At 39.7% G+C, this 23,852-nt stretch overlaps 1 protein-coding gene across 1 annotated transcript in view; it reads right to left on the bottom strand.

The window, feature by feature from the left end:
* Positions 1–11,325: 11,325 nt before the first annotated feature.
* LOC104358469 (myocardial zonula adherens protein) overlaps positions 11,326–23,852 on the bottom strand; it is a 59,590-nt gene continuing 47,063 nt past the window's right edge. The window contains exons 13-15 of the mRNA XM_042804065.1: positions 15,980–16,675; positions 15,259–15,481; positions 11,326–14,303 (exon numbers count right to left, since the gene is read on the bottom strand). Coding sequence (XP_042659999.1) covers positions 14,166–14,303; positions 15,259–15,481; positions 15,980–16,675 — 1,057 coding nt within the window. The 3' untranslated portion in view covers positions 11,326–14,165. The remainder of the gene's footprint in view (positions 14,304–15,258; positions 15,482–15,979; positions 16,676–23,852) is intronic.

Raw genomic sequence — 23,852 nt, 5'->3', positions numbered from 1 at the left:
TTTTCAGTATTGACAATTCCAAACAGTAAAAATTAAACCAGCTTCCAAACAGAAAATCATGGGCATTGGCTGATTTATTTATTTAATTATTTATTTGTAAACATTGGAAATATTTTATTCTTTTTAATTGCACATTTAAGAAAAGATTTTACCTCTAGACTTAATGTTTCCAGATTTCAGGCACGAAAAATCACCTTACAGAAATGAAGCCAAAATTTTAATTTATGACAGACTTAGGTGATGATATGTTAAAAAAAAAGCCAAAACAAGAACAACCAAAGGCCCAAATAAAACCCTATTGACTATTTTAAAGCTCGTAATAAAATAATGGGCAATGACAACACTGTGTTTCTTATGGGATGATATTTTAAAGTGAACAATCAAGAAACCAGAATATAGCAGTTTGAGCTAATGAGTCTGATTTTTTAATTTTCTTACTGAAATCAGCATTTCAGTAAGAAGTGGATCACGGCTCTGTGAAATACGACACCAAATTGCATTCACTTGAGCAAGCAGAGCCAAACAAAACTTGTCTTTATTTTAAGTTTAAACCCGTGTGCATGCTAAACTAAAATAAAGATTTTTCTGAGGTAAAAGACTAACTATTCGATGTTAAAATGATGGTGCTGAACTCAGAAATGGGATGTTGTGGATAAGAGCAATGTCATAACAATAATAAAACAATATAATCATAATGTAAGAGCAGCAACAACAGTGACATTTTCTGTTCTTTAAAGTTCAGAAAACAGTGCTCAGTTCTTCTTACCATATAATGCTGACAGGATAACAGGAACACAATACTGACAACTACAAGAATAATTTCTTGGCTAAGGACAGACTGGGGTGCCCTCACAGCTTTACAGGACACAGTCTGCCGACCTCCAGCCCCACCATGGAGGCTGGCTCTCCTCCTGCAGCACAGGCCTGAAAAACATGTTTTATTTCCATGAGCACCAGCATGTGTGAGGGCTTCATTGAAAAGGGGTAGATTTAAGCCTGTTTTTGTGAAGTATGCATTTACAGGCTTTGCTGAACCAGGCCCTAAACCATGACTTTTCTTTTTTTAAAATCACCCCCTTACAATTAACAGATGTGAAGGCAAACTTGGCATATACGGATGGCTTAATTTTTTCTCTTTGAATAACCTGGTTATATCCAGTTTCCGCAGCAATTGTAAGAGTGTTTACATTGTTTTTTTTTCATTTCCCTCTTTTAATAATACAAAGCAGACGCGGTGTGTCTGATTTACCTCAAGAGGCAGTGGGAGAGGAAGGGTGCTGCTGGCTCCTCCGCGGAATGTGCTGAGGGGAGTGGAAGGGGGTGCTGCGGTTGGAGTTATTTATTTTGTTAATATCTTTGGACCCCAAGGGCCCCATTCTCGTCCTCCCTGGCTGGTCTCCAGACTGAGGCTGTCAGCCAGGGAGACTATAATATCTTCAGGCTATGGCCCGTTTAAAGTTTTTCCTCAGCTCTCACTGAACTTTTCCTGCAGCTCAGGGGAGGCCACACCATCCCGCCTTGCCATGCACCCGCCATGGCCACCAGGCCCCACAGGAGCCTCACAGGTCCGGGGGCCCCACACGCGCCTATGGGGCCCAGCAGTCACTCACCTGAGCCGCTGGTGTGCAGCGGCCGAGAGGCCAGCTCCTCCTCCTTGCCTGAGCAACCCAAGACCTGCGGTGCAGCTCATCCACCATTCTGATTTCTGTCACCCCGAGGTTTTCCGCCCCCTCACAAACGAAATCCCTGGGCCAGTACTTGAGGGCGGGATTTTCTCCAGATCCCCAGCCCCTGGCTTTGGGGGGTGACTTGCCAGGAGTTATTCCTGCTTTCTGTTTCCCTTCTCCTTAAGCTCCCTAAGGAGGTCTGATATTTAATTAAAGTATCATGAAAGAGCTAGATATTTAATTACATGATTATGTCAGATAGCCTAGCCTGACAGAACATCATAAATCCACAGAAAAATGTTTTACTGTTGGTGTCAAGCTGTTACCCCAAAATTGCAAACAGGCCAGCGATGGAAACTGTAGTAGTACCAGACACCTGTATTTTTCAGTAAAAATATCAAAATACATTTGAAAACCCTCTTAAGCAATAGTCAAAATTTATCTTGGTTGGTTACTCTACTGACATGAGGGTATACTACCTAGCACGCTGTCGTTCATTAGCAGGACTTCATTAATCCAGGCAGAGCTCGGCACTAATGAAGCTATATTGCCTCCAGTGCCCTCACAAGCCAGCCAGCTCTCTGGGGTGCTGCCTGATGCCATGTTGATGTCTTTAATAGTGTTACACCAGGAATGCACTAGCTAATTACACAAAAAAAACTAGTTACAATTTTCAAACCCTAAAGCAAGTTCCAAACAAGGCCATTTTTGTGGGGGAAAAAAAAATAAATACAAATTTGCTTTCTCCCTACCTTAGGGTTTAAAATTACTACGGCAGCCTTGAACCATTGGCACAATGACAAAAACCACAAAATGCCTCGTATGGCACAGCTCAGCTCTGCAGCAGTGAACAGGCTGATCACAATGGGACATCAACTCTCCAGCACAAACTGGGATTTTACTGAGGTCATGGCTCAATCTGACAGCAAACCTGGTTTTAAGCACTTAGTCCTGACCACAAACAAAACCCTATTGGGCGGGTGAAACAAATAGCTACATTGGTTCAGACCTACCCCAGGAGTTTCACATTTGCTTCAGCTGTTCTGAACAACACCTTTCTCCTGATAGGCTGTGTGCCAGATTTAGTATTGCCTGTCCTAACACAGCTGGCATAAAATCATAAAGGCAGCATAACCAGCACACTGGTTGTTCCAGCTAAGCAGACAACAGGAATAAGTTGTGTATTCACATAGTATCCTGGTTGAATTAGTACTGTTGGGTGAGACTGTATTATACAGCACCAGTATTACTAACAGTAAAACCATAACCTGAAAAAACATTTCCTGTTGCAGTGGCAGGCTGTAAAGTGGGGAGTTTGTCCTTCAGTAAGTCTCCTGGTTCTCTACTGGCTAGACATGGCCAGGTTGTCCTTGATCAAAGCCCATGTACAATGTATTTAAATGCGATCTGATCCAGGGCAGCCCTGTGACATATCACACTCCTACAAACATCCTCTTATATTACTACCACAGACATCCATCTCACCGCTGCATCCAGGCATCAAAGTATGGATTTCATATCAAGTTCCATGATAAAGTGTAATGTGACTCTCATGTCTCCTCTACTCCCGCCAGTAAAGCTATTTACTTAGACATCAATTTAGCAGGGAATGTATAAGTATCAAGAAAAGGCTAGGTTTAAGGCTAAGTGCCACGCTCCCCTTCCTGGCACAGGGCTGGAAAAAGCATTTCATTCTGATCTCTACGTCACTGAATCTTAGAGCCTCCAAACATTTTGGAGCTATCCTTTCTTATGCACCAACACTCAAAAGAGAACACATCAAGTTCTCTGGATCACTTGTTTCCTAAGCCATGGCAGAGAATTATGGACCACATACATAGATTAGACAGATCTGACACAGGCTGAAACACAAACTGCTGCTCCCTTCAGACCTATGAAACTTTATCTCTCATCTCCCTGTTTTTAAAAGGTAGGAAATGTGCAGTTCAGTGACAGTCTCCCACAGATCCTCAATCCACCAGTAAAAGCAGTCTGATCTCTCTAGCACAAAACAAGAGGCAGAGCCCCTTTTTTTGTGGAAAGGGAGTGATACCTTGTAAGACCATCATAGTGGGTGAAATGGTGCTTTGCCAATTCCCTTTATGCTAAAAGCCAAACACCATTGATAACCCGGAGTAACTACTTGTAAGATAGAGAACAGAGCTTCTCTGAACATCTGGCTAATATACCTGACCTGTACTCCCTGTTGCAGGAGAATTTCAATATCCTAATAACAATATATGCTGCTTGCTGGGTTGTTTTTTTGGTTGGGCCTTTTTCTGCAGTTTTTTTGGTTTCTTTTTTTTTTTTAAACAAACTGCTATTTATAAAAAGTAGCAAATTGTAGCTTTACCATCTAATGAAATATTTACTTGAATTACTTTTTTCTACATCTTGCTTTTTAAAAAAAACCCACAAACTTTCTCTCCATATAATGTAGGTGTGTGGCACATGAGTACAAAAGTCAGCTTATAATCGATATACTAAAGGTTTGTTATCTTTGGATCTCTACAAAACTTTATAATCATTTAGGAATACAAATACCCAGAGGAATGACTTAACATTTTAAATGTACATGTCAAGTGTCTCAACAGACACTAAGCACAAACCTATAAAGTTCACTTCCTCCCTACTGCACGGCAGTTTGAGTCAAAGGAGGGGTCAAGGCATACAGCTCAAGTCCTTTTGCCTTTACACAAAGCACAAAAAGAATTTACATATATTACAGCATAAAGAGAATTTACATTTGCTATGGATAATTTTAATTTTATTACTGTTTTCTATCAGCATTTTTCATTCTTGGGAAAAAGTAATCAATGTTGGAACAGGGCATAGCTGATAAATAAGGCAGCTACTCAGACTGTCCCATCCTTTCAGCAAGATCAGAAAACAAAACTGGAGGAGGAAACCAGAACTGTCAATGTATTTCAGATTCAGGATCTGATGAGCAATTTCCATTAAATTCCATGGGAATTAAGGTAGCCTAACCAGACCCTCAGGTTTTAATCACAAATAGTACAGAAAACAGTGTCTGCCCTGTAAGAGAGGGGTATGCTGCAGTTATGGCATGGGGCAGCACACAGAACAACAGCAGCACATCCTGATTACCCGTTTACCTGGTCAGCGCAGAGCTGTTCTCTGCAGTTAGTACTTTGTCCAGTGGAGTTTTAAGCACGTGCAGAGGAGAACCTAACACTTTCCCATAGGGGATCATTCAACAGTTAAGTCCTTTGTTACAAGAGGTTTTGCTTAATAGTCAGAGTCTACGTATTCCTCTTAGCTTTATCCATTCAGCTTTATTGCCTGTTTTTCCTCAAATGCATCTCTCTGAATAATAAATGCCTAAATAACTTGTCTTCCTCCTCTGTGTTCCTATAATAATGAATAGATCACACTGTCTGAACTATAACACTACAGATTTCCGGTGTATAGTTTTAGCAATAAGGAATTAAGTATTCTAATGAATACAAGGTTAAAACTGGGGGAAATTAATTACCAAGCTATAGATCAATGAGCAAGAGGTAAAACTGCTGAAGAGATGCTCTTACTAGATTATCAGACTCATGGCTGATTTATAGCTTTCACTGTGCTTCCTTATCCATCATTTTTATAGTACACAGAAAGGGTTACAAAGCACAAATTGCCTTTTTTTAATTAATGTTGAAGTTTTAGATAGGCTCAGATTAGGATAACCAGGCTCGGTTACTTTTTTTTTTTTTCCCCCTCCCAAAACATGACAGCAGAAAACATATTTTATTGATCTGGGAAAGCTGTGACAGAACTGAATAATACAAAGTACTTTTCAGCCTGCAGCTTCCTAATATGCTTGACTATGATTTGTCCAGAAATGACAACAAGCTGGAGAGCAGCCCTGATGAAAAGGCCCTGAGGGCCTTGGTAAAGAGCAAGCTGCAGGAGCCAGCAGTGTACCTGTTCAGCCTGGAGAAGGGAAGACTTCAAGGGGATTGAACAGCAGTCCTCCAGTAGCTGTGAGGAGGTCATCAAAAGGCAGATCCAGGCATAAGCTGAAACAAGAATGGTTCAGACTGGGTTTAAAGAAAAACTTCCACCCCACACCAGGAAGACAGTCATACATAGGAACAGGTTGCCCTGAGAGGCTATATACTCTCCATCCTTGGAGGTTTTCAATACCAGACTAGATTAAAGCCCTGAGCAACCTCAAATGGCCTCATAAATGCCTCTACATTGTGCAAGAGGTCAGCCAAGAGCATTCCTGAGGTCCCTTCTAACCTGAACTGCCATATGAACCCAAGCCTCACTCGGGACACAACAATTTTAACAGCTAACACAGGAGGGACTTTCTGAATTGTACTCAAACACAATTCTGCCTCTTCTACCTCTGAAAGGGATGATGACCTGTAGGTCAGGCTAACACACAGTTCCCTGAAACTTTCTTAACTTGTTGGTATGGTGTAACTCAACTAGTGGCTCAACAACATTGGCAGCCAGCTTACACTAGTGCTCCTGCTAGTGACAGCCAAGGTAGGAAACGGTAGGAACATGTGCTGATGTTGACAGCCTGGGCTGTGAGGAAGCATAAATTAAACTGAAAGTGGCAGTGAAAATTACTAAAGCCTGAATACTCTTCAGAAGGACCCCTCAGCTTGTCCAGAGCCCATGGCAACAGAGCTACGCATGGCTTCAAAATAATAATAATTAAAAAATAAAATTTATATATATATAAAAGCACAAATGTAATCATTTTAATATAATGTGTAAGTAACTCTTCAAACTCAGATACATGATTTATTCCTTCCAAAATAAGTGATTTTGTAGTTAGAGCCCACACAAGAGGCTTTTCTAAGGAATATAGAAGTTGCACAAAAATTGAGCATGCTTTTACTAGCCAGTTGTAATTTATCAGGATCAGATCTGGACTGCAACCAGTGTTTCATTCAGTCTTGTAGCTTCATTGTTACCTCTTTTAAATACTCTGGTACATATAAACACCTCTTCACTGTCTGTAAGGGATATCAGGTTCTTAGCACTACCATGTTACGAAAAGTAAAAAAAGATAAGGAAAGAATCTTTTAAAAATATTGAGAATAACTTTTAAAAATGATTATTTATAATTTTCTTTTCAGCACAGTTTAAGTGGTTACCATAGCTGGAATGAATTACAGTGCACTGCCACGATTTTCCAAAAAGGCCCTTCCACCCCAGGAAAAGTTCAGTTGCATTCTGTTTTAATGGTTCTTGGCAAGCTTGCACTATTGTTTTTGTACAAACAGAAGTAAATTTGATATAAATAAAAAATGGAACTTTATGTGAATGAAGCAAACATCAAATTCCTTAATCTTCAAAAGAAATTCTACCCCTGAATAATTAACTATGATATATTTATAAAACTAGAATAATTGAAAACAGAATTCTAAGTTGATTCATGTGGACTGTGCTGAAATATTTATTATTGCAAGTCCAGAAGATCTGTCTGGGTTTTGTCACTGGAAATGTCTAAACTCAGTGTCCAGATGTTTATTTAAGTTGCTCCCACATAGTTCTAATGTCAATTACCAGGGGTTATCAGAGAGCATCACTGTGTATCTTCCTTGACTAATATTCTTATTTCTTCTGCATCTTTGATGTTTTCTTTCATTAAAATTCCTGGCTCACAGCCACAAAAATCTGCCGTGCAGGCAAAAAACTGGTCTGCAGACATGACACATGATGATGCCCAATGTCTGTGCAAGGATAATATTTATCATCAGCTATCATTTAAGCTGTACTATAATCAGTACAATGTCAATTTAAAGCAGCTCAGAGAAATACATGTGAAACCAGGGAATAAGAACTTCTAACCAATATGAAATAACTTGGGCCAGTAAAGAAAATATTATTGCATAAAATAAAGATTTTGTGAATCTGTGTTGGTTTTTTTTTTTTTTTTTCCCTTCAGGAAAAAGCAGGGGGAAAGTCAATGACAAAGTAATTTCACATATAAATACAAATGGAATTGATGGATCTGTAACTCTGGAAACCACAGTTACATTGAGACTTTTCTAGTAATCAGGAGATAATGCAAGCCACTCCTAACAGTGACTTGAACAGAAGAGCTTATCACACATTCCCTGAGGATTTGCTACATTCAAATGCAAATAGTTGGCTAACACAGCTTAGATAGATAGATAGATAGATAGATAGATAGATAGATAGATAGATAGATAGATAGATAGACAGACAGACAGATAGATAGATAATATACATATATATATATCTGTTGCCCAAAGCCAGTTGGTTCACTCTGTAGAAAAATTCTGGAAAGTTTCTTTTTAAAGATTTGTAAGGAAACAGAAGAAAGTCAATGCTAATTCAGTATAAGTGGAAGTAGAGATATAAGATGGCTGGAGAAAATAGTGACGATGCTCCTTCGTGTTTCCACATTAATACCCAGGTACTAACATCAATGTTCCTTGTTCGGTGAGGGATGTTTTTAGTTCTAATTTTAGTTCTAATCGATCAGTGAGAGACAGACACCTTGTGACTTCAATGGATAATGGTCTAAATGACTTGGAAATGTAAATCTCATTAATTATGTAATTTACTTCTCTCCCAACATCATCAGTTTGGGAAAGTGTACCCACCTACCAGACAAAGCCCTAATAGCTAAGCATTTAGCCTTACTGACATCTTCTACAAATGGTGTCACTGCATCTCCAAATTCAGTCATGATTCTGTGTAAGCAGTCAAGAAATCCCATACTTTCTTGTAGAATCACAAGTTTTGTCACAGAATTTGGGCTCATTGCAGCACAGGTTGCATACAACCTGCATGCACCGGGAGAGAAGTGCAGATGATGGATGCAATTCAGAGATGGATGCAGAAGATCACATGCTATCATAACCAGAGCTACAGTACTCTCACCACTGTTTTACTAATCTCTGACTAAATTAAATGTGCATGTTAATAGCATTAAGTAACAACTGAGAAAACATTTTTTTCAGGAAAAAACAAAACCAAAACAAAACAGAACAAACAAACAATCCAACCAACAAACCAACCCAGAAGAAAAACATGGGTAGAAATGCTGCAACTGAAATTTCTATTCAGAAATGTACAAAGAATATCTCCTATCGAGTGCTCAGCTTCAGAGACTCAGAAAAACCTTGGACTGCAACTACTTGCCACATTATACCACTGCCTAGATCTAATAAGCAACTACATTAATACCAGCTGTGTGGATAAAGGGAAGAAATATGTTCATTAAGCATTATGGCCTCACTTATCTCCCCCATGAATTCAGTGGAGAAGTGCCAACTTGTGCATGATGCAATTATGATTCGCAATATCAAACCTGAAAGAAAAGCAATGAGGGTATCATTACAAATTCTCACAAATTTCCCTGTCAAGAAATCTCTCTTACACTTACTGCTGGAGGACACATTCACTCGGATGATTAAAAGTGAAATACTTAGTTCAATGATTCTAGCAAGTTGAAAATCAATTTGCTTCCCACACACATTTCATTGTGTGCCATCTCCTCACATCCAGTAATTGGTTCACAACTCTTATTCACAAATATCCTTGCACACAGAGATTAAACAAAACATGGACCCAATATCCCAGTTCAACAGAGCACTTGCACATAAATGTTCCTAGAGAAATCAAGCTTTGACTTCAATACATGCTTTCATGATTCACCAAATCAAGGGCCAATTTAATAAAATCTTAATAACCAAATGATCAAAACAGTTGCTTTAAACAAGAGATGACTAAATGCCTCTAAAGCTTTGCATACATATAGAATAATAATTACAGTATTTACAAAGGAGTCAAATGGAGTTAAGCACTTATATCCCATGGAAAGTGAACGTAAGTGTAAAATGTTTGGACTAAAAATCAGTCAACATTTGCCTGCCACAATGTCAGCAGTGAAACAGCACTGCAGAAGTATGAGAATAAAACACAATCATTAGCTTACTGAAAAAGAAAAAAATACCACAGCAAAATAAATGTTGTTTTCACACATCTGTCTTTTCTACTTCCCTTTCCCTCCCAGAACGTGGGAGTTCACAACCTAAAAACAAACATTAGGAAACCAGGAAATCTCAGTGGTAATCTCTACACATACCACTGTAAGAACAGTGGACTTGCAACGAAACATGAAGCACCAACTCACGAAAAACACAGTTCAGTTAGCACCTCCCTGGAAGAAGACCACACCATGCAAGACCTACTCCCTGAAAAAACTGTCCTTACAAAACACTTTGGAGAAATTACATTTCTTTCTTATACTGCTCTGAAAAAGAAGCAAGGCTGACAAAGCACCTTTTCCTACAGCAGAGTCCACAGGGTAGGGCACAGCTTCTTCCGACACAGGACTCCCATTCCTTGTCCCCTTTATGCCATTCATTTGATATAAAAGCCCAAGAATTCATTGCAATTCCCCTGGCCCAAGGATACTCCTTGCAGGCACTAACTTGCTAAAAGGCAGAGGATGAGACAGATGCCACTCAAATTAGGCCAAAAATGTAATGAAGAGGGTCCCACTAGAGATCACTTTCACTGGCAAAACCCAGCATGGTACACGACTGAGATTGCAGTCAGCCTTCTGGATCCAGGGAACTGGCTCCGCAAGGGAGCTGCACAAAACAACCAGCCAGACACATCTGCACCTACAACTCCCCGAGTCAGGTCCTACCTCCTCCGCGAGACTGTTAAAGGCTGCCAGCTTGTGGTGTGTCTGCGATATGGAAATTGTCTGCAAGTTCCATACAGAACCCCACAAACTACTGCTTGGGCCTGCTCATGGAGCATGACCAGCTTTTGCCATGGCTTCCTGCTCAAGTTTCAATTCATCAGTCAGTAACATCTGGATATTCTTTTCCCTGACTTCTGCGACTGTGTCCCTGTGACAGGTTCAGAAATTCTACAGTACAGAGCCACAGTTTTCAAATCCTCTCAATTTACAGGCCACATTTCCTCCACAGAGGAACTTGCAGCTTACTGTCACTGAATTTTCTTTGCATAGCCCTTAGAAGCAGTCCACAAGCCATCGGACAGAAAACTACTAACAGAATTGCTGATCTGTCAGCTAGGTCTAACTCTAAAAATCAGGAAAAGCTTATGCATCTTTTCTACCCTTAGTTACTCTTATAGTCCCCCAAAATAATTAAGTACAGCAGCATTGAGGTCTTTCTTGTTTCAAATGTTATTTCCTAAATACTTAACATAGCTTTTTTAGGCTGCTAAATCCTCTAGCTCATGTTATCACCACAGCTGGCAAAACAGATTGCATGTTCTCTCCCTCAAGAAAGGTTACAGCTATGAACAGAAACTTCCGGTGCTTTTCTTCTGTGCAGTTTGGGCATCAGGTTCTCCTAACAGTGCAAAAATCAAGGGACTACAGCTGCCGCTGCACAGATACCTGCCTCACATGCTATAGCTCTTAGACTTGCAGCACACCATTTAAGGTCTGTCTCTGCCATTTTTCAGAACTGCATGATTGACCACCTCTAGGTCTTATGGATCTTTTCTCATCCATTTGCATTCCCAGAAGTTTTCTTTCCCTATATAGCAATTGTTTCCTAACTCCATCTCCAGTATTTTATTTGTGGAGCACTGAAGCAAAAGGTTCTGGTTTTCCCCAAAATTTGACTGCAAACTTTACATGGTCAAAACAAAACATTACTCACATGAGGAACTTCAGAAACATATTATCTTTATTTTCTACTGGGTTAACAGCCCACTCCAATAAAGCAGTCCACTCCCCAAAAATAGAGCAAGGTCCTCAATTCTATGTTTTAAAGTGTTCCGGAACTGGAGAACAGTGAAATACACAACAGCAATACCATACTAGATCAGAAACTTCATTCAGTATGACTAAACTGTTCCATGATTCATCCTCTTATTCTCTAACCTTTTACAAACTTCTGGATTTCACATCCTCCTTAACATGGGACTCTTTACACCTGACTCTTTGCTTTCTAATCACTCACAAAATCTTAATTCAAAGTACATACCTGTGCTCAGAACCTAGGACCAACAAACCCCCATGAAAGCTTCCAGGTTTTGCAGCAATACAAACCCTTTAGCAGTAACTTAAAATTAATACCTTAAGCTTGGTTTTGTATTCATGCAGCACTCTCTTCTACAAGGACTTTTAGCACAGAAAAACACACACAGAGTAAAAAAGTGTGACAGCACAGCCAGTACGAGGACAAGGGTGCTGAACACAGCCAGTACGAGGACAAGGGTGCTGATATTAACAAGGGGGAGAGATGCAAACAGGCCTGGAAGTAGTAACTTATGCTTCATGCAACAACAAAGGGAAAGCCAATACACTTCTGATGCCTCTTGTCCTTAAGCAGCACAACAGACTGAAACAATGGGAGGACTGATGACAGGACCCAGATGGATGAGCAGGTGGTAGCATGGACAACAGTGATCTGAGAGGTGAACTGCATCCACTAGAGAAAAGCACTCCACTGGCCTGTGGAGTCAGAGCCGCACGCTGAAGATGTGGAGAGCAGATCAGATGGGTCATCAACATGGATGCTGAGGTATGACTGTGAACGACTGAGAACATGCCAAAAAATAGTGCTGACAAAGAAGAAGTGATGGTGTGAAGCTGGGAAGATGAAGCAGGAGCACAGAAAATAAAAATAAAACCAGGAAAATCTGGTAAAACAGAGGATATAAGGCCTGGAAGTGGCAAACACCTGCACAGTCTGAAACCAAAATCAGGAATAAGAAAGGAAAACGTCAGTAGGAGGTCAGCTGTGACAAAAACACAAAGACACCTGGGTCACTGTAAGATATTTCAGTGACTGAGGTATTTAGAAGGTGCCAAAGGTACACAGCTGGCATTTAGATGGAGTTACAGAAAGCAAGATAACATAGCAATGGCAGGAGGATACATGACACATGGCAGAGGTTAAATGCAGACGCAGGCAGTGACATGTTGTATGAAAGGGAATGGGTGGTACAAGAATGCAGAATATAAATTTGCTTTAGTGACAGGAGATAAGTCTTATGAGGAAAAGGGAGCAGCAAACAGGTGATGAGAAGCCAATGAACAATGAAAACAAGAAACCTGCAAGAGGAAAGGGTACAAGAAAGAGGCATCACAGATGAGCAACAGATGACCTAGTCAAAAAATACCATGTATTAGCTCAGCAGCAGTTCCACATGTCAAATTGCATTGCCAGGGTATGGACTGCAACACAGGGACTGCCTGGGAGAGCTTGTGGAGCATTTGGGATAGAGTTACCGCCTGCTAGTAAAGTGCTGGACATGCACTCAAGAAGTGGCAGAGTCTTTCATTCCCCATTTCCAGATGATACCGTGCAGCTTTTTGAATGACTCACATCTGGAGCACCCTTGGTTTCCAGAGACACAATTTCTGCAGGAATTATGTACACATCCAGGGAGAGCCTTGCACACACTGCTGTCGCAGCTTCTCAGGAAACAGGTGCTACCAGGCTATACAAGGAATCTCTGAGGTTTGTTTTTTAGAACCGAACTCATACTAGGCTTGGAATATCCTAGAATATCATTGTGAAGTACTTCTCAGGTATGTTCCTTATCTTTCAAAATTCATATTAAAAGGCAGAAAATGTTATTGTAAGGAAGAATTTTTTTATCTTCAAAGAACAGCCAAAACTTCAAAATACACAGAACATTTTCTCCAAGAAAACCAGAGGGTGAATCTCTTAATTTACAGTATCAGACTATGAAAAAATAGTATTCCAAAGTATGAAAGCAGTGTACAAAAGTATGGAAAAACACCAACACGTTTAATAAAAATATTAAAGTCTTCAGATTAACTGGAACTCTTGATGTGCTTTGCAGTAACAACCAAAAATTAAACAGCAGAGCCCCTTAAAGCCCAAATAGAATGTGAGTTACAAAATCATTTTAAATTCTTACCTATTTAAAACATAAGGGCAGAAAGTGTTATTTTAAAGTGCAGGCACAGAAACAAGTACTCATGTAATAAGAAGCTAACATACAGTCTAACTGTCACGTATTTATTGTAGCTGTCCAGACATGTATTTTCACCATATGGTAAAAGCAAGATAATCTTAAATAGATAAAAAGTATCTCAAATTTATACAAGAGTTTTCATACAGGCGGGCAGTTCACAGGCACCTTAGCTTACTTTATAGACATGTGTGCTGATGCTCTTTGCAATCACATCTCTGTGCAAAAGAAACCTTCTCTTGTAGATGATCCATCATAGCCTACAAAAACACGTTAAAGAGCTCGCTCTGATGTAGCTGAAAACTATGGGGCATTCCATAAGCATTAACTGCCCCAAGTGCTCAAAAAATGGTCCCCAGATAACACTAGGGTTACCACTTAATAATACTTATATTTATGAGGTTTATATTGAACCCTTCCCGTATCTGCAATGTTAAAATAATTAAAAAAAAAAAAATTACTAGATCAAGCATCCTCAATATCCAGGTTTGGGTTTTAAGAAGTACTGCATAAAGATCAGTTACGTGGCTCATCCTCAGACATCCCTTCTTGAATTCAGTCCTCTGATGAAAAATAATCTTCATCTCTCACTTCTCTGTACTGCATTGAGGCCTCCCCCTCTGGTTCAAACCTGAGCATTTTTATATTCAATCTCTCTGCAAGCTTCTGTGCTGCAAGCTTGGCTTGCATTTCCTATATAAAAGAAAAAAAAAATAAAATAAAAAGGACACAAGTTAGAAAAAAGCGTTCACTTGTCATTTTTATCCAGGTCCTGAAAAAACTAATATACTTAAGTATGAACTTGACATAATAACATTAGGAATTCCAAAGTGGGCTTCTTTTCACACTTATACATAACTGTGCTATTAATACTTGAAGACCATTTTATGAGAGTTTTAATTCCCCATGTGGCAGTCCTCACCTGTGACACACTCATGTCAGCTTTAACAACAAAATTAGTCCACATGGAAGAACAGTTGTGCACAGTAACCATGTAGCAATAGCAATGCTTGTCATTCAATAACGTCAGCAAAAAACCTGTCTCCATTTTCCAAATAAATTGCCTCCCTTAAAGTGTTGAGATGACTAAATTAGCAAGTGCTTTTAAAACAATAAACAGCAACAAACACTTTTACAGTAATGCCTAATTTAAACATTAGCTTGGCACTACCTGAAAAGTCAAAATCAAAATCCGTTACAATAGAATTTGAAGAACCTCAGAACTCACATTCTTCAGGCACCACATAAATAAAGGCAAATGCAGATACTTGCATGTTTTAAGAGTAACAAACACTGCTGGGCCTTCATTTATGCAAGGGCCATAAACTCTTTAAAGACTAAAAGGAAAGGTATACATTTAAATTTCTAGTCAGAGGTGGAGTGAGTGCAATGAGGTTAGAATATCAACACATGAAAAATAATACTAGATTTTGTTTAATGCAACAATAACAGTTTCAGAAAGGATTAAGACATTATTTAATTATATCACTAAAAGAATCAAATACAAGAAAAAGTGCCTTTACTCAAAGTCTGCCCATCTCAATTTCATCATTAAATTCATCAGTATGAAAAGATACCTTTACGCTTTCTTTTTTAGGAGTGATCCCAATTATATAATTACTTTTCAGACCAAATTGTAAATTCATACCTCGTAAACTTCTTTTTGCTGTATCTGAATGGCTATGGATTCCTCTATGGATAATAGCTTAGCAGGGGAATGGTGAAGCGGTGGTAGCCGAGCTGCTGTGATGTCATTCAAATGTTTCTTATCTCTAAATCGTCTTTCTTCAGTAGTAATTGGAGAGCCAAATCCCCCAGGTGACTGACTGGATGAAGAACCATATGATGATCCACTTTGCTCTCCTGATAATCTGGAAGAGATAAAACATAAAAATCGCGCTGCAAATTTGGTACAAAAAAAGCTACGCCAATTAATTAGCAAGCATGAAATAGTAATGCTTTCAGAGTCACACAAAATATAAACTGCTACTGCTACCAGTACAATGTGAATTGTAATTTCTCAAGAGGTGCAGGAAAAGGAAAAGGCTACCTGCTATTAAAGTTCTACAAGTTATAGAACTGATGCACAAAAAAGTTTTGCCAATTGTTTAATAGTTTTGTAGCTTAAGCTATGAAACTCTATGAAGATTCATAACAATTGTTTCAAATGGGTGAAATTAGACCACTGGTCAGCACTGAGATTCTGTGACAATGCCTGAAGAACCAACATATTAACCTTGCATGTCACATGACTTTAAATCTCTTTAATCATCACAAGAAAATAAATCCACCATGCTTGCTCTGTGCCATTTCCAATTTTATACCAGTCAATTATTTCACAAAAGGTTTTTCTATTCTATAATACTTACACATTTGTTTTAAATTTGCTTTTTTTTACAACTGGGTTCTTGGCTCTAGACTCTAGAACTTCAATATAATGTGGTGTCTTGGGTTGCAGGCTTCCAAGGATACTGCCCTTATGTTTAGCCACATTCTGCTCTTTTTCCAATACTTTTTCCCTATTATCCCCATCTGCAATTGTAACTTTTTGAAAGGCATCAACGAACGCATCTTTACTGCTGTCCAAAGCTCCTGCACCTTCCGCATCATCCTCAGCATTGCTCTGAGATACCTGATGATCACTTTTCAGATGACTGCTCATGGCTGACTTGGAGATGACTTCACAAAAAAGATTCTGATCTTTTGCAACAGTCTTTACTTCATCATTTTTCCTCCGAGTCCTTTGATTTCCCAGAGCTGTATTTGTGGCATCCTTCTTAATACACTCTGTCTCCTGCCTTTGGGAAAAAATCTCAGAAACTTCTTTAATAGTAGAGTTTTCATTAAAGACTGAGGAACCTTCACAGTTCAGTGTGTCCTCCTTTAGGATAACTTGCTGTTTGCTTGTATTAATCTCCCCCTGTTTCACCTGAAACTCCAATCTGACAGCAGATAACAGCTCAGCCGTCCTTGCTACCTCTTCCTCTTGTAAAATGGCAAGCTTCAGCTTTTCAACAAAATCGGAGATCTTCTTACCCTTATCTGGAAGCCTAGAAATGAATTTACTAAAACAAAAAAAAAACCAGTTTATTTAATAGGGTATAAAGAATTCTATTTCAATCTGAGATACAGAGCTGTTTTATTAGAATAGTTAACGTGGCAGGTTTCTCACTCTAGCAGTAAGTTTCTTATTTACATGTGAAATTTCTATTTCTGAAAAGTAGTAAGATGGAAAGCACTTGCAGCCTCAGATGCATACTGTGATAAAACAACTGTTACATTTCTTTCTGCTCAAAGATGTAACTGCAGCTCTGAAAAGTGCAGAGTGGATGTATTGTTTGTTTAGCATTCTCACCGAAATGTAGTACAGCGATTTTCCTGTCCATATTCCCAGAAATAACCACACACTTGTTTCTGTGAATGCCCACGGGCTGCAAAAACCGCCCAGCCGTGTGTACCTTGGGGAACATCCCTCGGCCGCGACGCTGACAACCCCCCCGGGAAGGGCCCGCGCTGTTCCCCGGCCCCAGCCAGAGAGAGAAGCTGCAGCGAGGCCGGGCGGGGACAGCGCCGCGTCCCCAGGGAGCTGGAAGACCCTGCGCGGCACATGCGGCTCCATCAGCCCCTGGAAGAGTTAAACAAGAGGCCGAGGTTTGTCCGCCGCCGCCGGCGGGCGGCCCGACTCGCCGCTCTGCGCCCGCGCTCCGCCTCTCCTCACCGGTCCGCCAGCAGCCGCTCCTGCCGCCCCAGCATCTCCCGCAGCTCGGGGAGGCTCCGGCCCCGCAGGCCGCCACCCCCGCCCGCCGCCGCCGCCGCCATTCCGCCCCGCGCCGCCGATCACCGCGGCAGCCGCCCGGGCCCGGCGCCGCTTCCGCACCTCCTCGGGGGCCGCCATCTTACCGGAAGCGACGGCAGCGCGGCAAGGCCCGACCGGTCGGAACGCGAAGGCCAACACGGCCGCTGCGTGAGGGGAAGGCCCCGCCCCCGCCGTGAGGGCGGCGAAGCGCGGCAGCCACCCCCCCGAGTAACGGAGGGGACGGGGATTTCACCCCAGGCCCCAGGCGCTCGTTCTGATACATTCACACAAGCCTAAAATAACTTCAGACACTTGTTTTTTTGTCCGCTCCAGCAGTTGTGGCGTAGGGCGGAGAGGAGCACACGCCAGCCTCCCCGCGGAGGGAGTGGGGGCGGACAGGCTCCGCAGCGCCAACATCTGAGTTCCGTGCAACAAAACCCGTATTTCGGAAATTGATGTAGCATTCAAGAAACGTGTTTCACGTTGGACTAGGTGTAAGAAGTTGTGCAGAGCACAGGCAGAGTGCTGTTCCTGAACTCTGCCCTCTCGGTATGCTCAAAAAGCTGCAAAAGCTTAAACGTTTCTTACATTAATTATTTTGCATTATCATTGACAAAAGCCATGCCATTTTCATGTGTTGGAGTATCTTTTAGGACAGTGTCAATTCCTGTTTAGGACGCAAGGCTTACTTTTCAGAGATTTGTTAGAAATTTTCTTTACATAGCGTTTACTTTTTAACGTTTATGTACAACATAGAGACTGAATGTAGAAATTCAGGCTGTAGATTAACATTGGCCTGCTTACCCCAAACTTTCCTGATACAAGTGCTATGAGCTTTAGCAAGTCCACTCTATCTAGCAGTAAAAAGGTCATTAGCTGAAGGGTAGTTCCCAGGTGGCAGATGTCAGCCTTTTTAAGTTGATCCCAGTGGAGGTTTCTCAATCCAAGTAATAGTAAAGAGGCATATTTCTCAGAGATTGTTAAAACAGTTGGTTTATGAACAGATGAACAGAGGGCCTACCCCGGAGGGACCGGAGGAGGAAGCGGTTTAAAATGGCTGCCCGCCCCTTTGTTTGCGCAGCTGGACATTGAATGGAAAGGCAGAGGGCCAGGGGAAATGAGATTAATCAAGTAGGCAGCTACCCATGGAAAAATATACCATGATCAGGGTGAGAAAAGCCAAGTTAAGTGACTAGTTGAGACTGTTTCACTGTCTGTTATGCACAACCTGGATCATCTGTGGAAAATCCCTCAGGGAGTTTTCCCTAAGAGTTCAGGGAAGAGGAAGTCACTGAGTTTTTCTCACCAAGAGATCACCCACTGTTAAAGGACATAAATTCTCTGAATTGCTGCCTCTGTAATGCAGGCTTCAGTTATGCCACCTATGCAACATTTCTGCATCTTACAAGAAATAACATCTTCCTTTTTAGCCTCTTTCTCCTGTGCAGATTGGAGAAAGTGGGAAGGCTGGGCATGGAAGCAGAGCACCACTTCTGCCAGCATGGAAGTGAGAGTCTAGAAGGAATGATCTCATTAGACCACTGCTCTGTACTTCCACGATAATGGTTCATCTCAGTTCAACTGCTGTTAGTACATGTACAGAATACAGAAAAGTAATGCTAGTATTTACAGCAGGTTTCAGCTTATGTGCTGAACTGCATAAACACAGAAAAATAGAGCAAAAAATGATGCGAAAGTCCTAAATAACATGACTGCTAGGAATCACAACTGATCATTCTGTAGCCTCACTTGGAATACCATTCACTAAGTCTGTTTGTCCAAGGTCACTGGGAGGGAACACTGTTCATCTTTACAGTTTGGGAGTGTTAAGTTTTGGAACATCATAGTCTGTTTATAGGTAACACACAGTTCCAGAATGATGAACAAATAGCTGAAATTTAGAAGGTGCCAGAACAAATATATTCTTGATTATGGAGACATAGGCAGCAACTAGATACAATGCAATCTAGATAGTATCAATGTAGATACAAATGCAAAGAAGGAAAAATAGATGTAAGCTTTCCCAGTCAAGGATGAGAAGTATGGAGCGCTTGTGGGAGTGAGGAAAATTATATACTAAGTCATTGCTTGCCCTGAGGTGAAATACCAGTACGTTGGAAAATCCTCACTAGCCTCACTCTGAATATGAGTAATTACCATCCAGCAGTATCTACTGCAAGTTTAGTCTTAGGACTTTGCTCTTGTTTCTCTTGGGTGACTGACAATCATTATTTGCAGTGCACAGTCATATTTTTATAATTTTCCTCAGAGCATCCTTGGCCTTTGTGATTAGAGGCCTTATTTTGTATCACTTCCTTGAATATTTTGATCAGCATTCATGTGAGCTAAGTATATAACAAAACTGGAGTTTTTATTATGTCTTACATAATGGGCTTTCCTATGTTTCTCACTTAGGACGTTATCTCAAGAGCTATTATTAGATACAGTTTTCAGTCAGTCTGTTTTCTGTCACTAGATATCTAGAGCTAAATATAATTTATTCTGCAATAGCACAGCTGGAATTACTATGCAATTTAATATTATTTCTACAAGAAAATGAAATTATTAGAACGGCAATGAAGAAGAAAATTGAGTATACTAACAAAAAAGAACAAACCCCATGAAAAAAACAACACAAAGCAAGGCGTGACCCAGGAGTATTCATCTTCATCTATAGTATATCTAAAAAGAAAGGTATTCGAATAACTAACTTATTCAAGCATAGATTTTAAAAGTAGATCGCACCAGTTATGAGGAACATTGCAACAAACATTTGTGTCTGAATTTTTAGTATTATGTTTTATCAATGCTGGTTATGACTAAGCTGATGTATTCTAGTCATGTGACATTTTGGGGGAGGTGACCATTAAGTACAACTGGCTGAATTTTTTCAGGTGGAAAACTTTCCTGTCAGAAATACCTGAGTCTGCCCAAAATCCTTATTGAAGCTAACACTCTCGCTTCTTTTCTGTTAAAGGTGTTATTTACATTGTCCTTTTCTCCTTTCTTCAACTTTATGAATACATAAATGTTATGTCTTTTCACTAGGAAAAGGGGCAAAATAGACTTCAGAATATAGGTTTTGAGGGCGGAAAAAAACCCTACTTTTACAGTTTCTCTGCTCCTAGATGAAAGTATTGAGGGGCAGGAGGAGAGAAATCGAATCACACATACAAAATAAATCACCCCTAGAATAACAGAAAAAAAAATGGTGTGACTATTTGGGATTGACATTAATAATTTAAATTTCACTTAAAAAAACTTTAAAAATGAGCATGATGCACCTTTGTAATAATTTTATTTTCCTTACAGAAAATAACTCCTTCCCTAAACTTATTTCTCTAAAAAAGCCTCAAAAACTTTAAAAGCAATCCTATATATGTTTATATCTATCAACATACTGTTTTACATACAGGAAGCAACTGTCAGATTACTGTAGTATGCCTACATACCACACACATCTCTACAGGATATCGCAACCTCATAGATGTTCAGTTCTATGTGTCTTCTCTTTAATTCACCAGGTACCTTTTTCTTTTGAAAATTTTCACATACCTTAAGTTGTAGTTGGCTTCTCTCACCTTGTTTTCCTGTGTTTCTTCCATGTTCTAGTGCTTGAGGTAGGGCTGAAGGGGCCTTAACTCATCAGGTCTCTTAAACACATTTCTTCTTTTACACATGCAAATAGCCTCAGGTGCTGAATAGGAATTAAATAAAATGTAAGTGGAATGAAACTCTCAATATGCACGCCTCCATTCTGTGGAGCAGGGATTTCCTGTACAGAATTACAGACTTAATGTGAAGAGAACTTCTTACCTATTTGCTCATCTGTCCATATCTAAGAGCCTTCAGATGCCAAAACAAGAATTTAAAGCCTCTCCGAAAAGCATTAGTATCCAACTCCCAGAATCCTATGTTGTAGGTTCAGCCCTGAGAATTGCTGATCTTAACAAGATTTTATGAGGTCCTTTTGGCAATCTGTACTGAATACACATACACAGGGAAGCATTACTCAAGTAAAAAACTTCACCTTCTTCATCGGAGCATTGTGAACCAGGAACGCTGTAATTGTCATGTTTCCATAACCTCCTCTTATTATTTAGTTGACATGTAGATTGTTCCATTGTGACAGTCTTTAAAGATAAATCTCTTCTATCAGTAAGTGGATATAAACTGTAGAAAAGATGGGCTACAGTCATCCCAATCTCATCATGCTGAGGCCTGGAGAGCATAATCCCCGATGTATTTATTCAAATGTTATCTGTGGGATCTGAAGTTGCTGGATTTTTTTTTTGCAAGAGATGCACTGCCCAGTTCTTGTTTATCCTGTGCAAGTCAATAGTTCTTTATTTCATAAAAGAGTTCATCTACTTTTGTTACTTGGCTTGGAGAAGAGTCTTTAGCCTTTCACAAGGGAGTGTCTTCCTGTTCTTAAGAGCCCATCTGCCAAAGGAAACACTACCAAGAACATCAAGGCTCCAGAGGAACTGCTTTTGCATTCATACATGTGTTGAACAAACAAGATTGTGTAGAGTAAGAGTTTGCAAGGTTTTAATATATTTCTAAATTAATGTTGACACAACAGAATAGAAAGTTTAAATACAATATTTATTGCAATTTTATCCTTTTCACGTCCTACATACAGGATGTATTAAAAGCATACAACATAACTGCATTATTTGTACAGCATATCTGAAAATTGTATCCCAAAATACTTTCCAGAGTATCTGGAATAAATCACAAAAGAATACTTATCATGGTACAAATGTAGTCATATAATTGACTTATATTTAATGCACTTTCTGGGACCTGGCTATATGGCTTTTAGTCATGTTTACAGAAATTTTACTGGTTTCTAATGGTATGGTACTAATTAACCCAGTCTCAAATTGACAAAAGTACTGAAGTGTTAGTCTTTTCAGTCAGATTTGTTATTATTTATGCTAATTTACATTGCTGCTGATTTGACTGGAAAGCTCTATGTTTTCATGTAACACAATTAAATACTGTTCCTTTCCTGTTCTTCACAGTTACCAAATTTAGACCACTAGTCTGATCAAATGATGGACATGCAGTGAGCTGCTCTTAAAATATAGCATAGACTTCAATCCTTATTTGGTCTGGGAAAAATAAAAATTATATTTTATCAAATAGTCAAGACAGAATTAACAGAAAACTTTTACAGGAAAACTTAAATGCCTTTCTAGTGTCTTGGTAAAGCACTGAGCAGATGACCATAACTTTGCACATCTCAGAGTTAAAACAGCTTGCAATATTTTAAGGGGAGATCCTCAGGAGTATATAAAAAGTAGAATGAACTTCCTTTTAAAGCCTGTGTCAAAACAGCATTTTGATACTTCATCCTGGCCTCTCCTACCATTCACTAAGCACCTCACAGTTACCAAGTTCTGTTTTCTGAATTCTGGACAAAAACAGAGGGATCAAGTATTTTTACTCATTTTAACTTGTCAGTTAATGTATTTTACAGCAACATGCATTTCCTTTTATCTATAAATACCACCTTTGTCCATTCATCTTAAATTTGAAAGTAACTTTCACAAACCATGATTCAGAATTAAATTCATGAAATATAGAGGGACTATTTGGGCACAAAAAAAAAAAAAACAACCCAAAAACGCTGAAAGGCATTATTTAATGAACTGAAGCTGCATCCCTAATGGACATTAATATGGCCAGTTGGGAGCAGTTTTTAGCGTCTTCAAAACCAGATACTGTGCAAATATTTGCTGTTATGAGCCACTAGAGGGAGATATAACACAAGTACACAGCTTATCCCTGAAATTTGAGCTGGGTCATTAACCATCATCTTTTGGGTAGATCAACATACACTTCAAATTTCAATGTGTTCTCTTTTCAAGTTTCACTTAGTGATCTTACTTGTTCATAGCTGTTGACCAAATTAACTGTTATCTGGGAACTGTTAAGCAAACTCAGTCTCCCACGTTCACTCAAGCATCAAAACCTCAGTCAACAACAGCCTATGCATTGTTAAGACTACAGCTTCTCCATGTGTCAACTATTTCCATGTCTTTGGTATTCGGTACAAGACAATTTCTCTGCTTTGCATAATGACAGGGTGCTTTGTCTGAGGACAGTTTTTATATGGAGCAGACTTTACTCTCAGGGGCCTTTTCTTCAAGCCCTTTCCCACCCTAGAGGCTTTGCACCCCTTCTCTGGGAGAAGCTATTTAAGCAAATGTGTGGTATTATGCCTGTTTAGTAATGTGACAGCTGGACAGTTTTCTTTGCCCTTTTGATATCTATGAGATCTTTTGCACTGCCTCATCACATGGAAAGTAAACAGTTGCCTTTCAGAGCTATTAAAACCAACAATGTTTTTTAATTATTCTTTTTAAAAGAAACATTGAGCAGCTTTTAATGTTTATGACTGTGAAGATTACAGGCTTCCTTCACACAGTAGATAA

The sequence above is a fragment of the Tyto alba genome, unplaced genomic scaffold, assembly GCF_018691265.1.
Source record: "Tyto alba isolate M040663 unplaced genomic scaffold, T.alba_DEE_v4.0 Super-Scaffold_41, whole genome shotgun sequence".
NCBI classification, from domain to species: Eukaryota; Metazoa; Chordata; class Aves; order Strigiformes; family Tytonidae; genus Tyto; species Tyto alba.
Note: the sequence above shows the minus strand (reverse complement) of the source record. Positions and strands in the feature narration are given on the sequence as shown.